The sequence below is a fragment of the Papaver somniferum genome, chromosome 1 (assembly GCF_003573695.1).
Source record: "Papaver somniferum cultivar HN1 chromosome 1, ASM357369v1, whole genome shotgun sequence".
NCBI lineage: Eukaryota > Viridiplantae > Streptophyta > Magnoliopsida > Ranunculales > Papaveraceae > Papaver > Papaver somniferum.
In genome coordinates this window covers 37,489,365-37,508,857 of record NC_039358.1, presented here as the reverse complement: position 1 = coordinate 37,508,857, position 19,493 = coordinate 37,489,365, and the positions used below count along the sequence as shown (strand labels likewise).

General features: G+C 35.4%; 2 protein-coding genes across 2 annotated transcripts; both read right to left on the bottom strand.

Moving 5' to 3' along the window:
• Positions 1 to 4,362: 4,362 nt before the first annotated feature.
• LOC113283363 (light-harvesting complex-like protein OHP2, chloroplastic) lies at positions 4,363 to 5,650 on the bottom strand. Its single transcript, XM_026532599.1, has 2 exons — positions 5,060 to 5,650; positions 4,363 to 4,682 (listed from the first exon to the last, which is right to left on the bottom strand). Exons 1-2 carry the CDS (start codon positions 5,506 to 5,508, stop codon positions 4,568 to 4,570), a joined length of 564 nt encoding a protein of 187 aa, XP_026388384.1. The 5' UTR covers positions 5,509 to 5,650; the 3' UTR covers positions 4,363 to 4,567.
• Positions 5,651 to 6,098: 448 nt separating this feature from the next.
• LOC113283354 lies at positions 6,099 to 9,936 on the bottom strand. The gene is made up of 3 exons (XM_026532588.1): positions 9,688 to 9,936; positions 8,452 to 9,078; positions 6,099 to 6,576 (listed from the first exon to the last, which is right to left on the bottom strand). The coding sequence occupies exons 2-3, from the start codon at positions 8,991 to 8,993 to the stop codon at positions 6,510 to 6,512; spliced, it is 609 nt and encodes a 202-aa protein (XP_026388373.1). The 5' UTR covers positions 8,994 to 9,078; positions 9,688 to 9,936; the 3' UTR covers positions 6,099 to 6,509.
• Between the last annotated feature and the right edge of the window lie 9,557 nt (positions 9,937 to 19,493).

Below are 19,493 nucleotides of genomic sequence, written 5' to 3'. Positions count from 1 at the left end.
GCTGATAAGTGTGTTAAGACGCAAATGTCATGAGGATTTTTACTCGCAAGGGTATAAAGGCTTGTCATATTTGTGCAACAATCCTGAAGAGGCAATAATATAAAATAAAAAGATAAGACGAGATCAATGGGTTTTCGCATGAAAGTGCGAAAACGTCCTGCGATTTCGCCGCAAGACGGAAATGTCATGGGGCTTTGTTTTCGCAAGAATATTTAGGCCTGTTATATTGTCACAACATTCCTGAACAGGCCATAATACAAAAAAAAAAGTTAAGGCAAGATCAATGGGTTTTTGCATGAAAGTGCAAGAACGTCCTGCGATTTTGTCGCAATGACAAGAGGTGGCATAATAAGACTTTTAATTAGGAAGGAAAAATAATACCACAAAGGAATGATATTTTGAAAAGAATCGAAATTCACTTCGCATAAGATTGCGAAATTATAAATAAACAACTGCGAAGTTGAGGCACAAAACAGGAAAGATTTGCAAAGTCTCTCATTTGGATGCAAATAACAGAGGCAAGTATGGGAATGAATGAAATTAGAAAATGTTATTTGTCTCCACGTGATAGATTTACGCAAAAATTAAAAAAATTAATGATTATATTGATTAACCATATTGCAAGGAAGAATTGTTTTAATGAATGCAGGTCAAAACGAAAGAAACTCATATATTAAAGAATATGGAAAACCAAAAGAATTTGCAAATATACAGAAAAGAGGAATAAATGTACAAGTATTACAGAAGATTGAAGAAAGAAACAAAAACTACTTCTTAGTTGATCCTTCATCATCTTCATCAGACTTGTCCCCTTGTTCGTCTGCATCAGCACCTTCATCACCATCAGAACCTTCATCACTATCAGATTCTTCATCATCAGCTTCGCTATCAGAAATAATCAGATTGGGAATGTTCTGCGGGATCTCCTCTAAGAGACAAGGATAATCAGAATGAGGAATAATATGGTCATCACAAACCATTTGAATAGTTTGATTGCGAAAATGCATAGCATCATTCTTAAAATTCGAAACAATGATCTTGATTTGATTCTTTAATCTAGAATACTTGTCTTTGCGAGAAGAAAGATTCTTTGCGAGTTCCACTTTTTCAGCTTCAAGTTCCTCAATCCTTTTGCGATATCTACTTTCAGAATCTGCGAGCAAAAGGCAATCAATTAATAACTTGATGAAAATTCATAAGAGACAAAAGATTAGTATTGGAGAACAGTTAATAACCTTCTCTGTCAGAAATCATATCTCTAATCAAGGCTGTATGCTCAACTTGGAGACTAACGTTTACACCTAAATCTTTTCTGGCATCATCTAAGATTTTCGCAGCCCAAGCGAATTCATCCTCATTACTTATAAGAAGACGAGAACGAATTTGGGTTTCTCTATCACAGAGCTCGGTATTCTTGCGGTTAGCTTCATCTCTTTCAAGTTGAACTTCAAGAAGAGCCTCTTGGAATTTCGCCAAAGCCTTAGCACCTTGATCAGATATGCGACCCTTATCATCTATGAGACTGCTAATTTTGGTTCTCAGCTCATTTATTTTCTCTTTAGAATTAAGAAAGAGACGCTTAAATCAGTTGGCTAAGCCTAAACTAGATCTGTGGTCAATTTCTAAGAGGCGAAATTTGGATCTTAGTTCATTCAAGGAAAGAGATGAAAGTTTATCATTTGAGAAACTATTTAAAGATTTATTAAGACGCTCAAGAAGGGTATCATTATCCAAGGCATTAAGAAATGAACGAAGAAGGGTAGCTTCATCAGAAAGACCATAAATATCTGCAAAAAGGATCAATTAAATAAGATAAAACAACAAGATGAATAAATGAAAGGAAAGGAGAAAAGAAACATACCATAGAGTTGATTATTAGCTTGCTGAAGACTAGAGATTTTGTTCTTATACGAAGAAGAATCAATTTCTAGTTGTCTGTTTTTCTCACGAAGACATTTGACTTCAGTTTTCAATTCCTCATTCTTTGTGCGAGATTGAAGATTCTTCTTTCTAAGATTTTCACATCTCCTCTCTAAATCTGAGGCAACAGCGAAAGAAGCTTTTCCATCCTGCGAGAAAATATAAAAAGTATTGAAATAAAAAGAGATTTTAAATTACAATAATGAAAAAATAAAAGGATAAAGCATACCAGACTATTGAGAGAATGCAAGAAATCAGGAGTCACTGATCTAGAAACTCCGCGAAGAGAACTATCACCATCCAGCAAAGGAACATCACAAATTGTAGCGAGAGCTTTACATGTGTTAGCAAATTGACTATCTCCCATTCCTTGCAAAGAATCAGAAAAGAGGCCAGAGAGCTTAGTCATAGAAGATTCAGATGGAGAATCTTCATTTGCAGCATGGTCATCATTATCCTCATCATCCTCATCATCCTCATCATTATCGGAGTTTTCATGAGAAGGAATATTTGAAGGAGAGGAAGAACGGACTTTTCTTTTCTTTGAAGGAGGAGCAGTTGGTTTTTCCCTGCGAAGAGCACCTTTGACTTTATCACCAATCTTCACAACATTGGCAGACTCTTCAATTTCAACAATAATCTTCACACAACAGATAAAAATAAGAAATAGAGGCAACAATATATTGTTTAAAATCATAAGAGAATATTTCTTACCTCATCTGTGTATGAGCGAAGAGCTAACAGGGTACTAGCTTTCCCAGTTCTGTTATAACTATCTTTCAGTTTTTGGATCTGCAGAATATCGCAAGAGTCAGCGAACAAAAGAATAAAGACAAATAAAGAAATATAAAGTGAGCTAAATTGGAAGAAACATACCTCTTTCTCCTTCTCGGGCCAAGAGAAAACCCAAGGTTGATAAGCAGCGAGATTCGCAGGAAGAACATTTGACCCAACAATGTAAGGTCCTTTTAGCATTAAAGGAAAAACATACCATTTATCATCTTTGGATTGGCGAGGAGTTGTGTTCTTACCAGAATGCCAGTCAATGTATTGCATGAGAATTTTAGCTTCATCAATGTTATCTTTCCTTTTTAAGCGAATACCCCAGCGAGTATTCTCTTTCTTCATGGAGATCAGTTCATAGTTCTCAAAGAAACTCGCTACTGTGTATTTCTCAGCAATTATCTCCAGGTCTGCGAATTTAGGATCCCTAAGTTCTTTGGAGTACAGAGATCCTTTACCAGCACCACGGTTAGCGAACTCTAGCATTAGACGGATGCAGTCCCCACTCAGTTGGAAAATAGCTCGCGAAAATCCCGAGTGAGCGAGAATTTCATAGAATAGAGGAATATCTGGGTCATAAAGAGGAATGGGGAGACCTGCGAGAATCTGACCTAGCGAAATTATGATTGATTGATCATCACAATACTGATCAGAGAAAAGTTCAACAGAAAGAATTGACTTGGCACCTTCACCAGGAATGGTAGAAAGTGTGAAACCTTTCTCAGCAAGATCTTTTTGGACGTCTTTTAAATTCTTCTCATGTCTATGACCACTTGGAGGCATATTTAAGTATAGAGTATGGGAATGAATAAAAAGTAAGAAGATTGAAGAGGGAAAAATTACAGTAGCAGAACTTGCAGAAGAACAACAGAGTTGCAGAGATGAGAGAATAAAAAGAGAAGAGAAAGTAAAAAGAAAGTGGAAAGAAGAGTAAGAAGGGTATATAAAGGAGATTTTTTACTCGAAGAAATAAACACCATTAAGACGAAAAGACGTGAGCGGTTGAAAAGCAGCGGTTACAGAAGACGTTCCAAGAAACAGATGGAAAAAAAGAATACGTGTGATAAATGCAGAATATGAAGAGATGAACAGCTGCGTCATTTCTCACATCATTCTCTACTTTGCAGAGAAGATATGAGAAGAGGCAAGATGTAGGATCAGAATCTCGCAGCAATAATGCCTCGGCGAAACGAACAACAACACAACACAACACAACAGCGTCGCAAAACAATTTCAGAAATGATATAATAAATGACGTCAGCTAGAATCATGAGAAAGATGTGAGAGTCCTGCGAAAATTAGAGAGTTCGCGAGATTAATATTTGTGAGGTTGCGAGAATGTCGCACCATATCCAAAAATAAAGGATAGATTAGCTGTTATCCACTATGTATTTTCCTATAAATAGTCATTCAGTTGTAAAGGAAAGGGAGAGATCTTTTTCTAATTGAGAAACAAGTTAATAGGAGAGAGAAAATCTAGAGTAGTGGTGGTTCTTGATTCCTTTATCTTTTCTTGTAAGATTGTTCAAAGATTCATCAATAAAATTAAGATTGTTCATCTAAAATGAGTTGAATGTTAATGAAATCTTGTGAGGGGTGTAGTGTAGGATTTTCTGCAACTACGATCATTTCAGGCTATTGACAAAACAGAAGGCGAGAAACACACCAAACAAAATTTTCTGCATTTGAGTATGGAAAACTGAAGCAAATTTGGAGTACAATTTAAGATGAGTTGACAAGTTAAGCAAGTATATGGAAAACAAATAGATATCTCATATCACCACAGTATAAATGATGTCCATATAGAAGGAAGAAAAATATTGGATATAACTACAACAATTACAGCAATGGAGAACCATGCATATCAATCCAGGTCTACTATTCCAAAATTGGACAGAAGGATCTTCATTTGATCAACAAAATCGGTACCAGTTGCATACTCTGTTAGTAACCCGACAGCGAAACCAAACATTGCCCATCTGCAGAAGCATCATAACAACATCATATAGCTAACAAAAATTTCTACAGCAACCCATACAAAGAGAAACATTTCATAAGCAAATTATCTTCAAATGCAATTTTAGTACTCTAAAGACAACTTAATATGCAAACACATTCAATTGAACTCCAAATTGTGCAGAAACCCACATTTGGATACCCATAATCAAATTCAGATGAACAAATTGTTTTGCTGCAAATTCAGTACTAATCCTATGTTATGGTTCTGTGAATGGCACATTTTTGCACCAAAAAGCCCTCCTTATAGTTAAGACCAATAGATTCAAAATCATCAATATTGACCATAAAAAAGAGAAATTTATCAAAAATTTTAAATAAGAAGGATATGATTGATTACCTTCCATTCCCAATTTCATTCTTGGCAACCCATCCAAAGAAGGGTCCTTGACTAGCTTCTTCAAGTTTCTTTTTACGAAAATATTCTTGAAGTTCAATAGCCATTTTCCTCTGAAATTCCATAGTAACAACATTCTGAGATGATGAAACCCCAGTAGCAACAGTTGGTTTAGACACAGGAGGAGAAGGAGACAGAGATGGAGATGGAGATAGAGATGGTGGAGAATTAGGAGCAATGGGTTTCATAGGAGGAGTTGGTTCTTTCAATGAAGGAGATGATGGTCTTCTAAGAGGTCCATCAGCATTAGAACACCTTATTGTAAATGGTTTAGTATGAGTAAATAATCTGAAAGTAGAAGAAGTTGTTGATGAGGATGAATTTGAAGATGTTGTTGAGGAACAGGATGATGAAGAGAGTTTGATACAAGGTACTGTTGATGCTATAGACATGATGATTCTGTACTGTGAGATTCTTTGTTTTGTTTTTTCAGCTCAAGGGTCAGAGAGAAAGAGAGATGTGAAGAGAGGTTGAAGAAGATGACTTGGAATGTGGATGAGTTATCAGACAACTCAAAAAGCTGTGGATAAGATACTGCCAAGTTTTTCAAAGAGAACAACTGAAAACTCAGTATGGTGGAGTACAAAAAGTTCATCTTTTTCTTCTTACTATTTTTTGTGGTCATCTGTCATATTGTCACACCCTTCTTACACTATTTCTTTGGAGACACTATCCATGAGAAAAAAAGTTGCCACAAGTAAGCAAATGAAAGGTTGCACTTGCACTAAAGAGATGAGCAAAAAAGAAACAATGACAATGTCACAGGGAAGAAAGTGCTGATCACTGATTAGAACTTAGAAGACCTTCCCACTGCTGTCTAGCCAAACGGAGTGATGTCACTACAATCAGTTCAGTATTTCGGTTTCACGGAAGAATTGATACAATGGAAATAAATCATAATGTAAAACTTCTTTTGATTTCTCTACTCGGTCCAAGTAACTTAAATGGTCACAAGGTTAACTATATATGATCTTTCAAGAGGTAAAGAAGCAAACAAGTAACTCATATTTCAAACAGATTTGAATCTCCCTTTCAGATATCTTGGGCTTCTATACATGTGAAATCACAACAAAAGATAAATTTAAAAGGTAATGAAATCGACGAATTAGAAAAAACCTAAATTCTTATACATGAAAATCTACGAATTTATAACCAGCTTAGATTGGCTAGTTTGGTTGGCATGGAAAACCAATTTCATGAGAAATTTCACCACACTGGCGGGGTTGTGGAACCATTGGATTAGACTGCATCTAAAGGTTACAAAATTTTGGCACAATCCTTTGTCAAATGCTTTAGTTCCTTGATCCTGATCATAGTAGTCTATGGATGGATAAGTTCTCCTCACCAAATTGATCAGGGATGAGCTGCATACAAAAAATCTTCTAATCCAGACTTACATTATTGCACATGCACACGTCCTTTCATTATCGTGATCGAACTCGTCGTCTGACGTTATTTCACTGTCATCAGATGCAATTCATGTCAGCAACTTACAGATTAAATATGTTATAATCTTTGAAAGTAAAATAGAAAAACAAAACTAGGATAAGGAATTTCGATATCATGATTAAAGAACAATGGGTTCAAGATGAAGATGATGAAAACAAAAAGAAATCACTAAAGAACCAAGCCTACAAGGGTATGCCAATAGCTACTAACTTGCAATATTAAACTATCTGAATTCTGAGGACAAGTAGCATCCAATATGTTCAAAATTTGCAACCAACAAACTGGAACTCTTGCGGATTTTTTTTATTTTTGTTCAATACCCACAAGCAATTATCGCATAAAACTACAACTTGGTTCTTTTTATATCATGTTTCAGTGACCAATATATTGCTGGACTGGGAGACAGATTAACATGATAGGTCCTCCTACCAGGCTCAGCCTGCGACACATCTTTTCAGCCCTATCACATGTCATAAAAAGTGTAATGTTTCCTTGTATTTACCATTCACTTTCTATTATCTAGCTAGTGAGCACTAAGTAGTTCAGCATGCAATATACCCTTAAGGTTGTTAGAGATCTAGGTTGTGTGAGTAAACCATATACAAATATTAAGATATAAAAAAACCAACGATACACAACTACAGTTTACACGAATACAAAGTTCAGAACTTCAAAGTATGGAGATGTAATTAATTAAAACAAGTGTTCTTACAAGATGGATTTAGGGTCAATAAAAAAGGACAAGCCGCTGTTAATAAAAGAGAGCATATTAAAAGACTATCTAGTAGAACGCTAGAAGTCATTGGGTGTTGATACCCACGACTTTGAGGTTGTAACTCGTGTACACACTAATTTACAGTTTAAAGAAAAAAAATTACAGAATGAATGTAGACAGAAGAATATAGAAAAGAGCAAAAAATTTGAAACAGCAATAATAATCATGCAGCAGAAGAATAACACAGCACAAGCTGGTTGAACAACTAATAATCCAATAGTGATGTTCTAAAGGGAAAAGTAAAAAAATATCCTGGAGCTGGAGAAGGTTTCCCTAGTTCGTCTAGAGGTCGGAAAGTCAGAGTGGAATACGTATAGCTTGTAAATTGGCAATAGAAGGAGTTTGCTTGCTGGAGAAATTTCTTCTGCGATCATTTAGAGTTTGTAAAAAGCTTATTTATTTGCCAACTGGTGTTTGTAAAATAGGTGGTCCTCTTATCCTAGTAGTATAAAAGCATGTTCCTCCACTGACTGTGCCTTACACCTGTTGAACTCATTTCACTTAATCATTCTTAAGAATGATGTTTTGTACATGTGTGTCATTGTCACTGAGCTCAATCACACGATTAGGTACAACATCATACTTCAAATGGAGTCATCACATCTAGATTCAAGTTACTTGCAGTCAAATGCATATTGCCTCTGTGGTCTATTTAAGAAGTGACTTACTTATTATGCTGCTATGCAACTATAAAGAAAACTTCAAGTGAGTTAGGCTTTTTCCAGTAGCATATTGTACAAATAACTGAGTAACATACACGATAAAAAGAATATGCATGAAAACATGACGCTGGATGAGTACATACTGAACCGAGTAAATCCTAATACGTCCGAAATTAAGTAGATCTATACTTAGAAACACAGAAATTAATGAAGAAAGTCGTAAAGCATTTATGCAGAAATTATAGTAAATTATTCTAGTTCATAAATTTGACACCCATATCAAAAATTTCAGAATGGGCTTAGAAGTTGCATAAATATATGGTGATGCATTGCAAGTACTAGGTGCAAATGAATGAGCGCATATCAAACTATATTTGTTAAGTATTAATGAATAATGAAGTTACCATTTAATCCATGGAAGTAAATAAAAACATTTATTCCGACCATACCTGACTTCGAATTCCCTGATCTCAGCCAGCTCTTTTCCACACGTGTCTGTCCATTGTACTTTTCTCTTTCCAGTACAGCCAGGATGGTTGCTATCATCTTCCACTGATGCCAGATGTAAGTCACCATCTTTGCGAACTACTGAAGCACAACACGGCTTCTTTAAGCTACTCTTGAGATAAAAGTTCCCTGTATTCCTATCAGCCCCATTCTCAATAACACAATTATCAGCATTCTCAGAAACAGAAGAAGACTTAGCTAAGCCGTCCTGCTGTTGGAGGGGACCTACTTTTGGAGGTGACGGGTCCTCTAGTCCTGCGGAAGCGCGACCAAAACAAGCGCAACCGCGGGAAGCACGAGTCTTACCAGAAGCCAGTTGGAAATCAGGGTCAGTTTCTTCTTCCACCAACTGATACTGATTCCACGGTGAAACTCTCATGGGTCTCTCCTCGCTTTTCCGGCCTAAGAACAGCAAGGCAAGACCCTTGCTATACCCAGTAGCCGAAGAAGAGAAGAATCCTCCACCTTCCACTGCCAATAACATCGGTTATGCGCATGTGCGTGACATATAACAAATTCTATACCATTAATCCATTATCCTCTTTTCCTTCAATCACAGCAACCGATCCCTACATTTACGCACTTTAAACAGTCAGAGAAGTCATAATAAACAGTGAACCAGATGATAATGCTAATAACTTACCAAGAAATTAAGTATATGTATATCCTAAATATATCGTTTAAAAACCATAAAAGCATCTAAAATCCTTAAAAATAATCACATCCTAGTTGCATGTTATTTCCGAATGACAAGAACTTGTTCTACAATAGATCAGTGGAACACACATAATATAGCTCTTTATGAAGTACCATCCGCTCATTTCCTCGGCAACAAGAGTATGAACCCCGGAAAAAAGGCGATACTGTGATCTCAAATTTAGCTCACATTATGCTAAAAAAAAAAAATCAGAAAGTATTTATGAAGCCTAACTTGACTTCACCTAACTAAATTAAGCAGCTGGATCAGTTTTCTCCTCAAAAAAATTGAGCTGTAATTGAACACATTTTATAACATTTCTATCCAAATAAGCAGTTTCAGATCAAAATAAGACAACAAATTTTGAGCTGAAATCATACACATTATGCTAAATTTTACAAAATTCAAAGAACCCTAAAACCAACTAATCCAAGCATAAACATAAGTAATGAAATTCAGAGAAAATAAAAACAAGTAGTACCTGAAGTGAACAATGTAGAGAGACTTGGATCTGTAAGAGATCTCTACTGAGTGATTCAAACTCTTACAAGTTACATTCCACTGAATCGCTGTAACCACCACTGTATCCGATTCTCTACTGAGTGAGAAATTAAATTAAAAAGAACAAACTTAAACAGCTTGATATCTTGGGAGGAATAGTGATTTTTTTTTTTGATAAAAATGTGTTTGAATATTAAGGGAAAGAGGAAGGAGCCAGGAAGAAGAAGAAGGCGAAAATAGAGAGAGAGAGAAGGTGAGTTGGAGATGATGACACAGACACCGTGGCGCATTATAGCGATGGTCCATTCTCAATTTTGTTATTTTAAAGTAACGTCACATTTAATTGGGTTCTTAATTAGAAAGTAATATAAATAATATCAGTTACAAGTACAAATGTAACGCTGTTAATTAATGAACTGAGTAAATGCATTTTTAACCGTCAAATTTGCTAAAGACGAGTAAGGTGCTTATTAGTATTAGTGAATGGCTCAGACACTAGTGCCATTTAGTGCGTAAATACACAACGAGCATGTATTTTTAAGATGTCAGATTTACTTAAATGTACCTAGATAGATAGGTCAATTGACGGCTTTTAGATACATGTTCATTGTGTTGATATGCATTCGTGCTCGTGATAACACCATTGATTACCCGTAAGATTGATATATGAGAGTGTAAGTACTTGGTGACTGGTTTTCAAAAGATTAGGTCAATGTCTACTAAAATTTGAAGAGGGTTTGGCCGGATTTTGGAGTTTTTTGGTTGTCCATTTATTACACATTCCTAACTCGAATATGAAAGTGGTTATTGTACTAAGAGCAAGTCTTATGGTGGAAGAGTTTCATCTTTCATTTTCCACGCCACCTCAACATTTGGAATTGTGGATGGAAATGCAAGTGTAGTGGTGGAATAGTGGAAATGCTATTCTTAATAGCACAACAAAAAACGCTATTAAGAATAACACTCAGTGCTATTAAGAATAACGTTTTTTTCTCAACCGTTAGATTTCAATAACTCATTTTAAATCTACGGATAAAAAAAACGCTATTCTTAATAGCACTTTTTGCTATTCTTAATAGCGTTTCTTGTCTTCTACTGCGCTATTCTGATTAGTGTTTCCATGGATTCCACGGACTCTTCCATCAATTCATGGAATCCTGCTTGGATTTTCTGTGAAAGACCCCAACTTGGAAGCCACTAGACTTGATATTCCATAATTTTTCCACACTTAAAATAGGTTGGATTCCCCATAAGACCTCCTCCGATGCGCCTCCTAGTCCTCCTCACTAAAGAACATAGCCAACAACACTGAATGACCGTTCTTTTGAGTAATCACCACTTTTGTACGTTATGTCGGCTATTAAAGCTTACTGTAATATATAGCACTATTTGGTAATAATAATCGTTTAGGACCCTATGCTATACATACGATATCTATGAATTTCGTTTTTTAGTGCCTGGCTAGCTAGAAGAACATGCATTAGATTCCTAATAATAAACAGTTAATGACACGCACACACTTATGTGTGGTAGATCGGAAGAATACACACGCAATATATTTTAGGGCTCAATTCATTACTCAAATTTTGAGCAATCTAACTCTGGAAATGAAAAAATAAAAAATTATTACCTCCGCTTCTGAAAAATAGATGTTATCATTTTTTTTTCAATTTCACATATTTTCAAACTAAAATGAAAAAACTAAAGATATCTATTTTAAAAAAACGAAGGAAATAGTTTTGATATAAAATTTCAAAATAACTTTTATAAATTTTAATGTTTCTGAATTCTGTTTCTAGAGAAGAAACATTTCTACTTTTGATATTTAAACACACTATTAATCCTTGTGAAACGAACAATAAAAGGCCCTAAGCAGCTTGCCGTAAAAGTTAAAGGTGATTAAATCTGTAGATCATAACCTATATACTTACCTCTCTACTCGTTTAGCACTCAAGCTACAACTACGACAACTCAAAATTTGTCAAAAGACTAAAAACTAGGGCCTAGCTCTTTTGTTACAGTATCTAGCTTCCTATTCCTCTACGGGCCCCGAACCAAGCACTCAAATTGTGCCACACACGGACTGATGAGATCGGATCATGGTGGAAGCATATTGTAAGAGAATGAATCAAAGATATTCAGAGACGAATATATCTTAGATAAGACTAAACGTTTGGCATGGCCAACATAAGAGCATCCACACTGGGCGAGTAAACCTATTTATTTGATAAAAAAGTAAGACATAGTGGGACGGACTATCGACTAAAATCCAGATTATAACCAAATCCCAGACTTATTTGGTCTGGAACCAAGACTAAACCCAAATATAGTCGAGCGGTCGTATAGTGCACGTCCCACACCAGACGTACATAAAGTCCACGCCCCACACTAGACGTGCTTTATATCTCCGCCCCATTTTTTTTCTTTAGTGTGGGGCGTGGTTTATACCTCCTCCCATTCCTTTTTTTTTTCCTCTTTATAGTGGGGCGGGCTTTATATTTCTGCCTCATTTTTTGTTTTGCTTTTTTTTTTTTTTTCATTTTTGGAATCTCCCCCATCCGGCGAACGTATTGTCCACGTCCCATACCAAACGAATGTATAGTATACGCTCCACCAAATTTAGTCTTCTACCTGTAGCGTCACACACCAGACTAAACTCAAATTTGTTCGTTTTTTTTTCTTTGATCTTTGATTATTCTCGCACCACTGCAGTTGCTCTAAGGCTCCAGCAGAGTCCATCCTGCAGGGGTTGTCTGTCCATCATCGTCTCATTGGAGTTAAATTTCCCATGTGGGGAAACATGTGTTGTTCACCATTCCAAGCCCCAAATTAATAAGATTAATGAATAAACTATATTATCTGCTTATGATTTAGTGAGCTAAAAATAGGATCATGTGACATTAACGAGGCTCTAATACTATCAATTAGATCTGACCAATGAGCTTTAAAGTTGAGCATGATACTTGTTAGATCCATGTGAATGTTTTGCCAATTAAAATGCCATCTACCGAATCGTTTGTTATGTGAGTTATTGTCACTAAACATGTTTTCCAGGATGCCAAAATTGAGTTAAATGTACTATGACACAATAACATGAGCTAGTTCAACAAAACACTTATTCTCACACCTCCTGCCTGTACAATGCTTATTTTGGACCTTTTGGTGAACCAGTGGGAGTATCAAGTAGAAGTATACAATTTGGGGCACTGTAATGGATAAGTTTCAAAAGATATTGACACCATGGAAAAGAAGGTTTTTCATCAAAACTAGTACAGTGATACTTGTAAAGCCAACCCAATCAAACTTACTGGTATATTGCATTTTCATATTTCAATTCCAGTGAAGGTTGAAAAGAAGTTGAACAGAGATAATGGGAGACTTATATAGTAGGATTTAACGGTTGATAGAAGGAAAATTAGTTGGTTTGCACGAAAAAAAGTTTGTAAACCAAAAAAAAACTTGGTAGCTTAGGAATTAATACGAAGCCTAAGACTCACTAGTAAGGTATTAATGGCTAAATGGGCATCGAGAGACACAAAAAAAAAAAAACACTTATGGAGAAAAGTAATTTCGAAAATTTAAAAGAACATACCGAGGAAATATAGGTGAAAGACTCTTTATTAACTCAAAGCAGAAGTATTTGTGAAAGAATTCAAAAACAAAAAGTAATAGGTGAAGGTATGTCCTCAATGGAGATCATAAATAATTTCTCAATCGAATTCATGTTTGTAAATGGAAAGTGGAACGATAACTTGGTTCCAAAGACTAGATATTCTATATTCCATAAGCTATCAAGTCAAAAAATTCAATTGTCAAGGAAATGGTAGAGAATGGAGCTTGGAACATGCAATTGAAGAGAAATCTAACTTCCTTAGAAATAAATAAGGCTTATGATCAAGGTGAAGCATGACTCATTTTTTATTTATAACAATCGAATCGTATGTTGAATCCTGAAGCGAAGGTTCATGGTCGATCTTTAAATCATATGTTCGTGTATAATAACATGTAATTATGTGAAACATGTTGATAAAAATTATATATATTTCCAAGTTTTTGTATAAAGAGTAAACGTATGTGTTAATAACCACGAAATGAAGGACAACACAATGGTCGAAGTGTTACTTAACTACCGTAAGGTCTCTGATTTGAGTCCTCAAAAGATTATTGTTGCAAAAGAAAAATTAAAGATGCACAAGATTCGGTTGGACTTTAGTCATGAAGCATTGAGTAGTCTGATTCTTTGGTAAAGAGCTTCATTGGTGCGCTCCGCATCGATTTCTCAATTGTCTCGTACGAGTCGCGACTCACACGCTTCTAAAAACCATGTTTATGATCAGTAACACCCACGTTTTTCATACGCATGCGTAAAAGTGCCTCATTAAATGAGATGAAGATTCATCTCAAATTTGTGTTGCGCGTGCGAGGCGTGTTGTCCCAGAATTGTAAGTGTGTCATCATGATGCATCACGCTGGTGGATACTGGCGAAGAGCAAACTTGCACCAATGTGGTGCAATTCACAAGTTGAGTATTGTCTAAGAACCGGAAATGCATCACTATGGTGCATCATCCGATATTCGCTTGTCGCAGAAGCAGATGGAGTTGGTACATGACCATCATCTCCCTTTTTTTCATTTGTAGAAATGCCAATAAGACATATATAGGAAATGGGTATTGGTTGAAGGTGCATAAAGCATAGATGCATCTTTAAGCTACAAAGCTTGGCCAGTGAAGCATATATATGATGTGAGATGCCATGTTGCTTATTCAAGGGATTTTCATGATGCGTGGATATCATCTTTTTGTTATGGTTGCGGCCCAATAATACACCACTATGATGCATTCTGAAGGAAAGGACAATGATGCACACTCTTACGCATCATTTGTGAAAGACTTATGGCCTATACAGAGTTGGTTTGTCTTGGATTTGATCTTGCATCACGAGTTGACTTTAGTTGCTAGTTCCAACAAGGACTAAGGTTTATGCTTGATCCCTTTGATCTAAGGAGCAGGGTACATAAGAAGCCGCAATGAGTTGCAGCCTTTGTGGTCCAGCACCTGGTCGCTTATATATATATATATATATATACCATCTGATTAGTATGTGATTTGCGAAATTTTGGTTACTCATATCATCTGGGATGGGTAATGTGAGACAAGAGATGATTGTTTTCATACTTGATAAGGTAGTTATAGTCCAATCTTTGGATGCTTATATTGCTTTTCAAATTACACGATGTAGGAGCACACCAATAGTGAATTGGGCATGGTCTGGAAAAGGAAGCAAAGTCGGTATGCAACTTAGGGGATCTTGCAAATGTCGCTTGCATCATTAGGATGATGCAAGTCAAGAATTGCATAATCCTGACTGATACACCCTTGACACAACAAGATCAGCACACTATTTTATCCCAATGACAAAGCAAAGCAAGAACATGGGAATAAGCTTGTAATATCCTATGTACAAGTATAGGGCACTCCCTGTGCCTAGAAAGGACTCGGAAGTCAGTGATGTATTAGCATTATCCTTCAAGTCTTTGTACCCTTCGCAGTACGAGGGTAAGTTGGAACAATGTAGAAGTTATTTTTAAGACATCATGCTTGGAAAATAAAATCGGCGTGCACTTGTCTGGAAAAAGTGAAGTATTACATCCCGGCCACTATGTTATTAGTGATGCATCGAGGAATTTCAGCATATGCAATTTTGCGCCGGGGGAGGAATTCTCTGGTTTGTCACATGATTTCTTAAATATTTTAGGCGATCCTCCCGTACTATTATTATAAGTAGATGAACTGAAGTGTGGATGAAGGTTTTAACATTGCTTGTTATAATTAAATTATGAACCACATCAATTTTACTTAACCTACAGTGCCTTATAATTGCATTTGGGTGCAATATGTTCCTCCAAGTTAAAATCTTTTGTCTGGTCAATATCACAAAATATCATTCCAAGAATTGACAACTTATTAAGAAGAGAATACATCATTCTTAATATAATTTGTCACTTTATGGTAATATGCAGAATCAGTAGATCATATGTTGTTGCATTGCAAATTATGCTCAAAAAAACTAAAATTATTCCTTTAAGGGACACAATATTAATACATGTCAGAATGAAAGCATTACAGTTCAACTAAAAAGTCTACAGAAGTGAGAAACATGTATATATCGAGAGAAAGATTATGGCATCTTGGTTTTTTCAATAACACGTTGGGTGGTATGGGGTAAGAAACATTAAAAAAAACGCATGAAAATCATCCATACAAGAAAAGTAGCATTGTTAATCAATGAGTTCAAGCCCAATATTTTTCTTTGTGGGTCAACATATAAATTAACTTAGACAAAGTCTAGATTAATACATTGTGGAGGCTTTAAGACATTCTGACATTTTCTTGGTACATCATTTCAATTTTAACCTTTCTCCTCAAAATTAAATAAAAAATATGTCTGGGTGACAGCCATGTTTGTATATCCAGTATGAAGTTTAACTATATTAAGTTTCCATTTATGGAGAACGTCAGTACAATTTTCCGGCTTGGAATTCGATAAAATGCAAAGTTTCATAAATCAAATTTGTTTATGTGACCCAAAGTTTACACAAATGTGTAAAACTTAGCATGCCCACCCAAGATTTGTATCGCCATCCGTTTTTTATCCTGAGATCAGAAGACTATCACATACAGTAATCTAGAATCTGTATTATGTTCAAGAACTCTAGAAGGTGTCACTATGATGCAAAATTAGTTTCGTGATAAAATAGAGCAATGAAATGTAATGCAACTCAAAATTTATCACTTTAATCCTAAATATACCATACAACTCAATATACCATACCCCATCACCATAACCCAAACATGTGTAACTGGGATTGTGACCCAAAATATGCTCAGTTACCCATGTCTATTTAGTGACACAAACATCGTGATTTTGCATTTTCTTATATGACCGAAACTACAATTACGACATAAAATATGTTATGCGACAAAAGTTTGTGTGAGACTGAAAATCTATGTCATTGATAAAAGTCATCATGTGAATCAATTTCTATTTGATGATGTAAAAGCTTTCATTTCACCTCGACATTCTCTGATAACCTATTGTGATCCAAAATCTACTTCATGATTTAAAATCTATAACTGAATCCAAAATATGGTTTGGATTTCGACCTCATATTTGTCATTTTGGCTCAAAATTTTCCATGTAAATCTGTGATCCAAAGCCATCTCATTAACCAAAAACTTGCATTCAGAACCAAAACGTGCCTTGTGACTCAAAATATACACCCTAATAAAAAAATATATTGTAACTCAAAATTTGATTGGTAACCTAAAATCGTGATTTGAAAATCGTAATTATAAGTTGTGATCCAAAATTTGTATTATGAGCCAAAATATATATCACATAATAAATTCAGCAAGCAATCATACATCTGCCAGCGTAATGCGATATATGCCCCCCAATTTTATTTTTTTTTCATAAAAAGGTTAAATTTCATAAATCAAGTGATACAGTACATTAGATTTACAATGTCATCTTTATCAAAAGTATTAGAAAATATACTTGATTTACTAATTTTTTTTCCTAATGTGCAAAGATAAATGTTGAAGACTCTTGATCCTTGCTTCCTTAGCTATAGTATCCGCTGCCGAGTTGTATCTTTTGCTAATGTATCTTACCTTAGCTTGTGGAAGAGTACCCATAATCGCCTTCACTTCTTTAATTGTGTTTTCAGCTTCCCAAGATATTTTCTTACACTTCTTGTTAATGAAGTCAGCAATACCTATGCAATATGTGACAATTGATACACTGTGTAGGATATTATCTCTTAACTAAGAAGTAACTTTTAACAATGCTTTCGCTTCTACATGAACTTATGTTATTGATTTATCTGAGCCCACTTCAATATGCATGAATTCCTCTTGATCTACTGAAAATAAAATAAACGCGAATCTCATTGATAGGTCTTCTTTCTTGAAAGCAACATCTATAAATATCAACCAATCTGTTGTTAAGGATGCCCAATTTGGAGTTGGCAAAACTCATTTTTAGATACAAGATTTCTCGGAAGCTTAATTGAAGATGCTAAGAATAAAAACTTGTTTATATGCTCTATCAGTGTTGCCGGGTTTGGATCATTTCTTTCAAAAACGACTGAGTGTCTGTGCTTCCAAATAAACCAAAGTATGGTAGCAATTTTATCTGATATTTGAGCAATATTCGGATCTTCTAACCAGTTTTTGACCGAGTTACTTATTGAGTCTATGAAAGATGGGTTGTTAATATGGCATAAAGATAAACCAAACCAAATGGCTCTCGCAAAGGGGCAAAATATGAAAAGATGTTGTTCGTTTTCTAGAAATTGACAGTTACACATTTGGCAGTCTGCAGAAATGTTGGTCATATGTGCTGCTAGTCTACTTGAGGTTGGTAAAGATTTCTGAACTAATTTCCAAATGGATAACTTAATTCTTGGATTCCCTTTAATTTTCCATATTTTCTTCCACAAAAAACTATCTATAATGTCATTTTCTTGTTCCTGATTTATAAGAAAATTATAGATATTTTTCACTGAAACAACTCCTGAAGAGTGATGCCTCAATTTGATCTTATCTTTATTTCCGCTTTGGGTCGAGATTGCAAGGATTTTTATTTAATGGATGGAGTGAAATAATTGTCTATTTTTGAATATCCCAAGTATTTTCTAGTGTAATTAGCTCTTTTACCATCTTTGGAATTTGGTCCACTCTATCTGATGGTTTTTGAATTATATGTTCATTGGGAACCCATCTTTCTTCCCATTTTTTGGCCGACTCCCCATTTTAAAATTTCCAGACAAAGTTACCTTTTATAAGATTCAGGCCTTTTTGGATGCTAGTCCAAATCCAAGAAAGGTTAGATGATCAAGAACATTCTAGAGAGTTATAGTTTGGAAAGATTCTGCTTTTAGGAGTGAAAAAGCGGGGGTACAACAACCACACCCAATATTTCGCTTAGCAATCTGTATGGACAAACTCCAATATACTTTTAAGAGAAACAACAAGACTCAGTCTACAAAAAGTATATCAAAGAGATTTATCTCTCTTTTTCGATTTAATTCTTTCTCAAGCAAATAGAAATCTGCGAGTCTGATTGAATACAAGAGAAATCACTTGAACGGTACCAAAGACCAATGTTCAAGGATCAATCAATTTCAATCAACAACCAAATGTCGGATTTCCAATTGATTGATTCAAACGAACAACCTGTGATATTTCAATTATATAACAAAATATAATGCAGAATAGAAATAACACAGACACCAGAAATTTGTTAACGAGGAAACCGCAAATGCAGAAAAACCCCGGGACCTAGTCCAGATTGAACACCACACTGTATTAAGCCGCTACAGACACTAGCCTACTACAAACTAACTTTGGTATGGACTGTAGTTGAACCCCAATCAATCTCACACTGATTCAAGGTACAGTTGCGCTCCTTACGTCTCTGATCCCATCAAGATACTATGCACTTGATTTCTTCTACACATATCCTTTTCAAAACCAACAGAAACTAGTTGGGAACATTGACCCGGTTTTGGTGGTGGAAATATCAAGCTTTGCTGTCCTTTCTGCTTGTTGTTGGGATTTTCAAGATATTTGTTCAGGTGTGCCCTCATGTTAGATGTTCCATTTTCTTGAGGTTTGGATTTCATTTTCTTCTTGCAATGATTACAGTCTGCTTCTTTAGGATTCAGTCCAGTAAAATCACTTCATACTTTAGATGTAACTCTACCATTATTTTTTGGTTC

Coding starts and splice junctions, on each gene's coding strand:
- LOC113283354 (XM_026532588.1), bottom strand. CDS start 8,993: ATGTTATTGGCAGTGGAAGGTGGAGGATTCTTCTCTTCTTCGGCTACT. Junction 6,577..8,451: donor ATCAGGGAATTCGAAGTCAG/GTATGGTCGGAA, acceptor ATCTGATGACAG/TGAAATAACGTCAGACGACG.
- LOC113283363 (XM_026532599.1), bottom strand. CDS start 5,508: ATGTCTATAGCATCAACAGTACCTTGTATCAAACTCTCTTCATCATCC. Junction 4,683..5,059: donor AATGAAATTGGGAATGGAAG/GTAATCAATCAT, acceptor ATGCTTCTGCAG/ATGGGCAATGTTTGGTTTCG.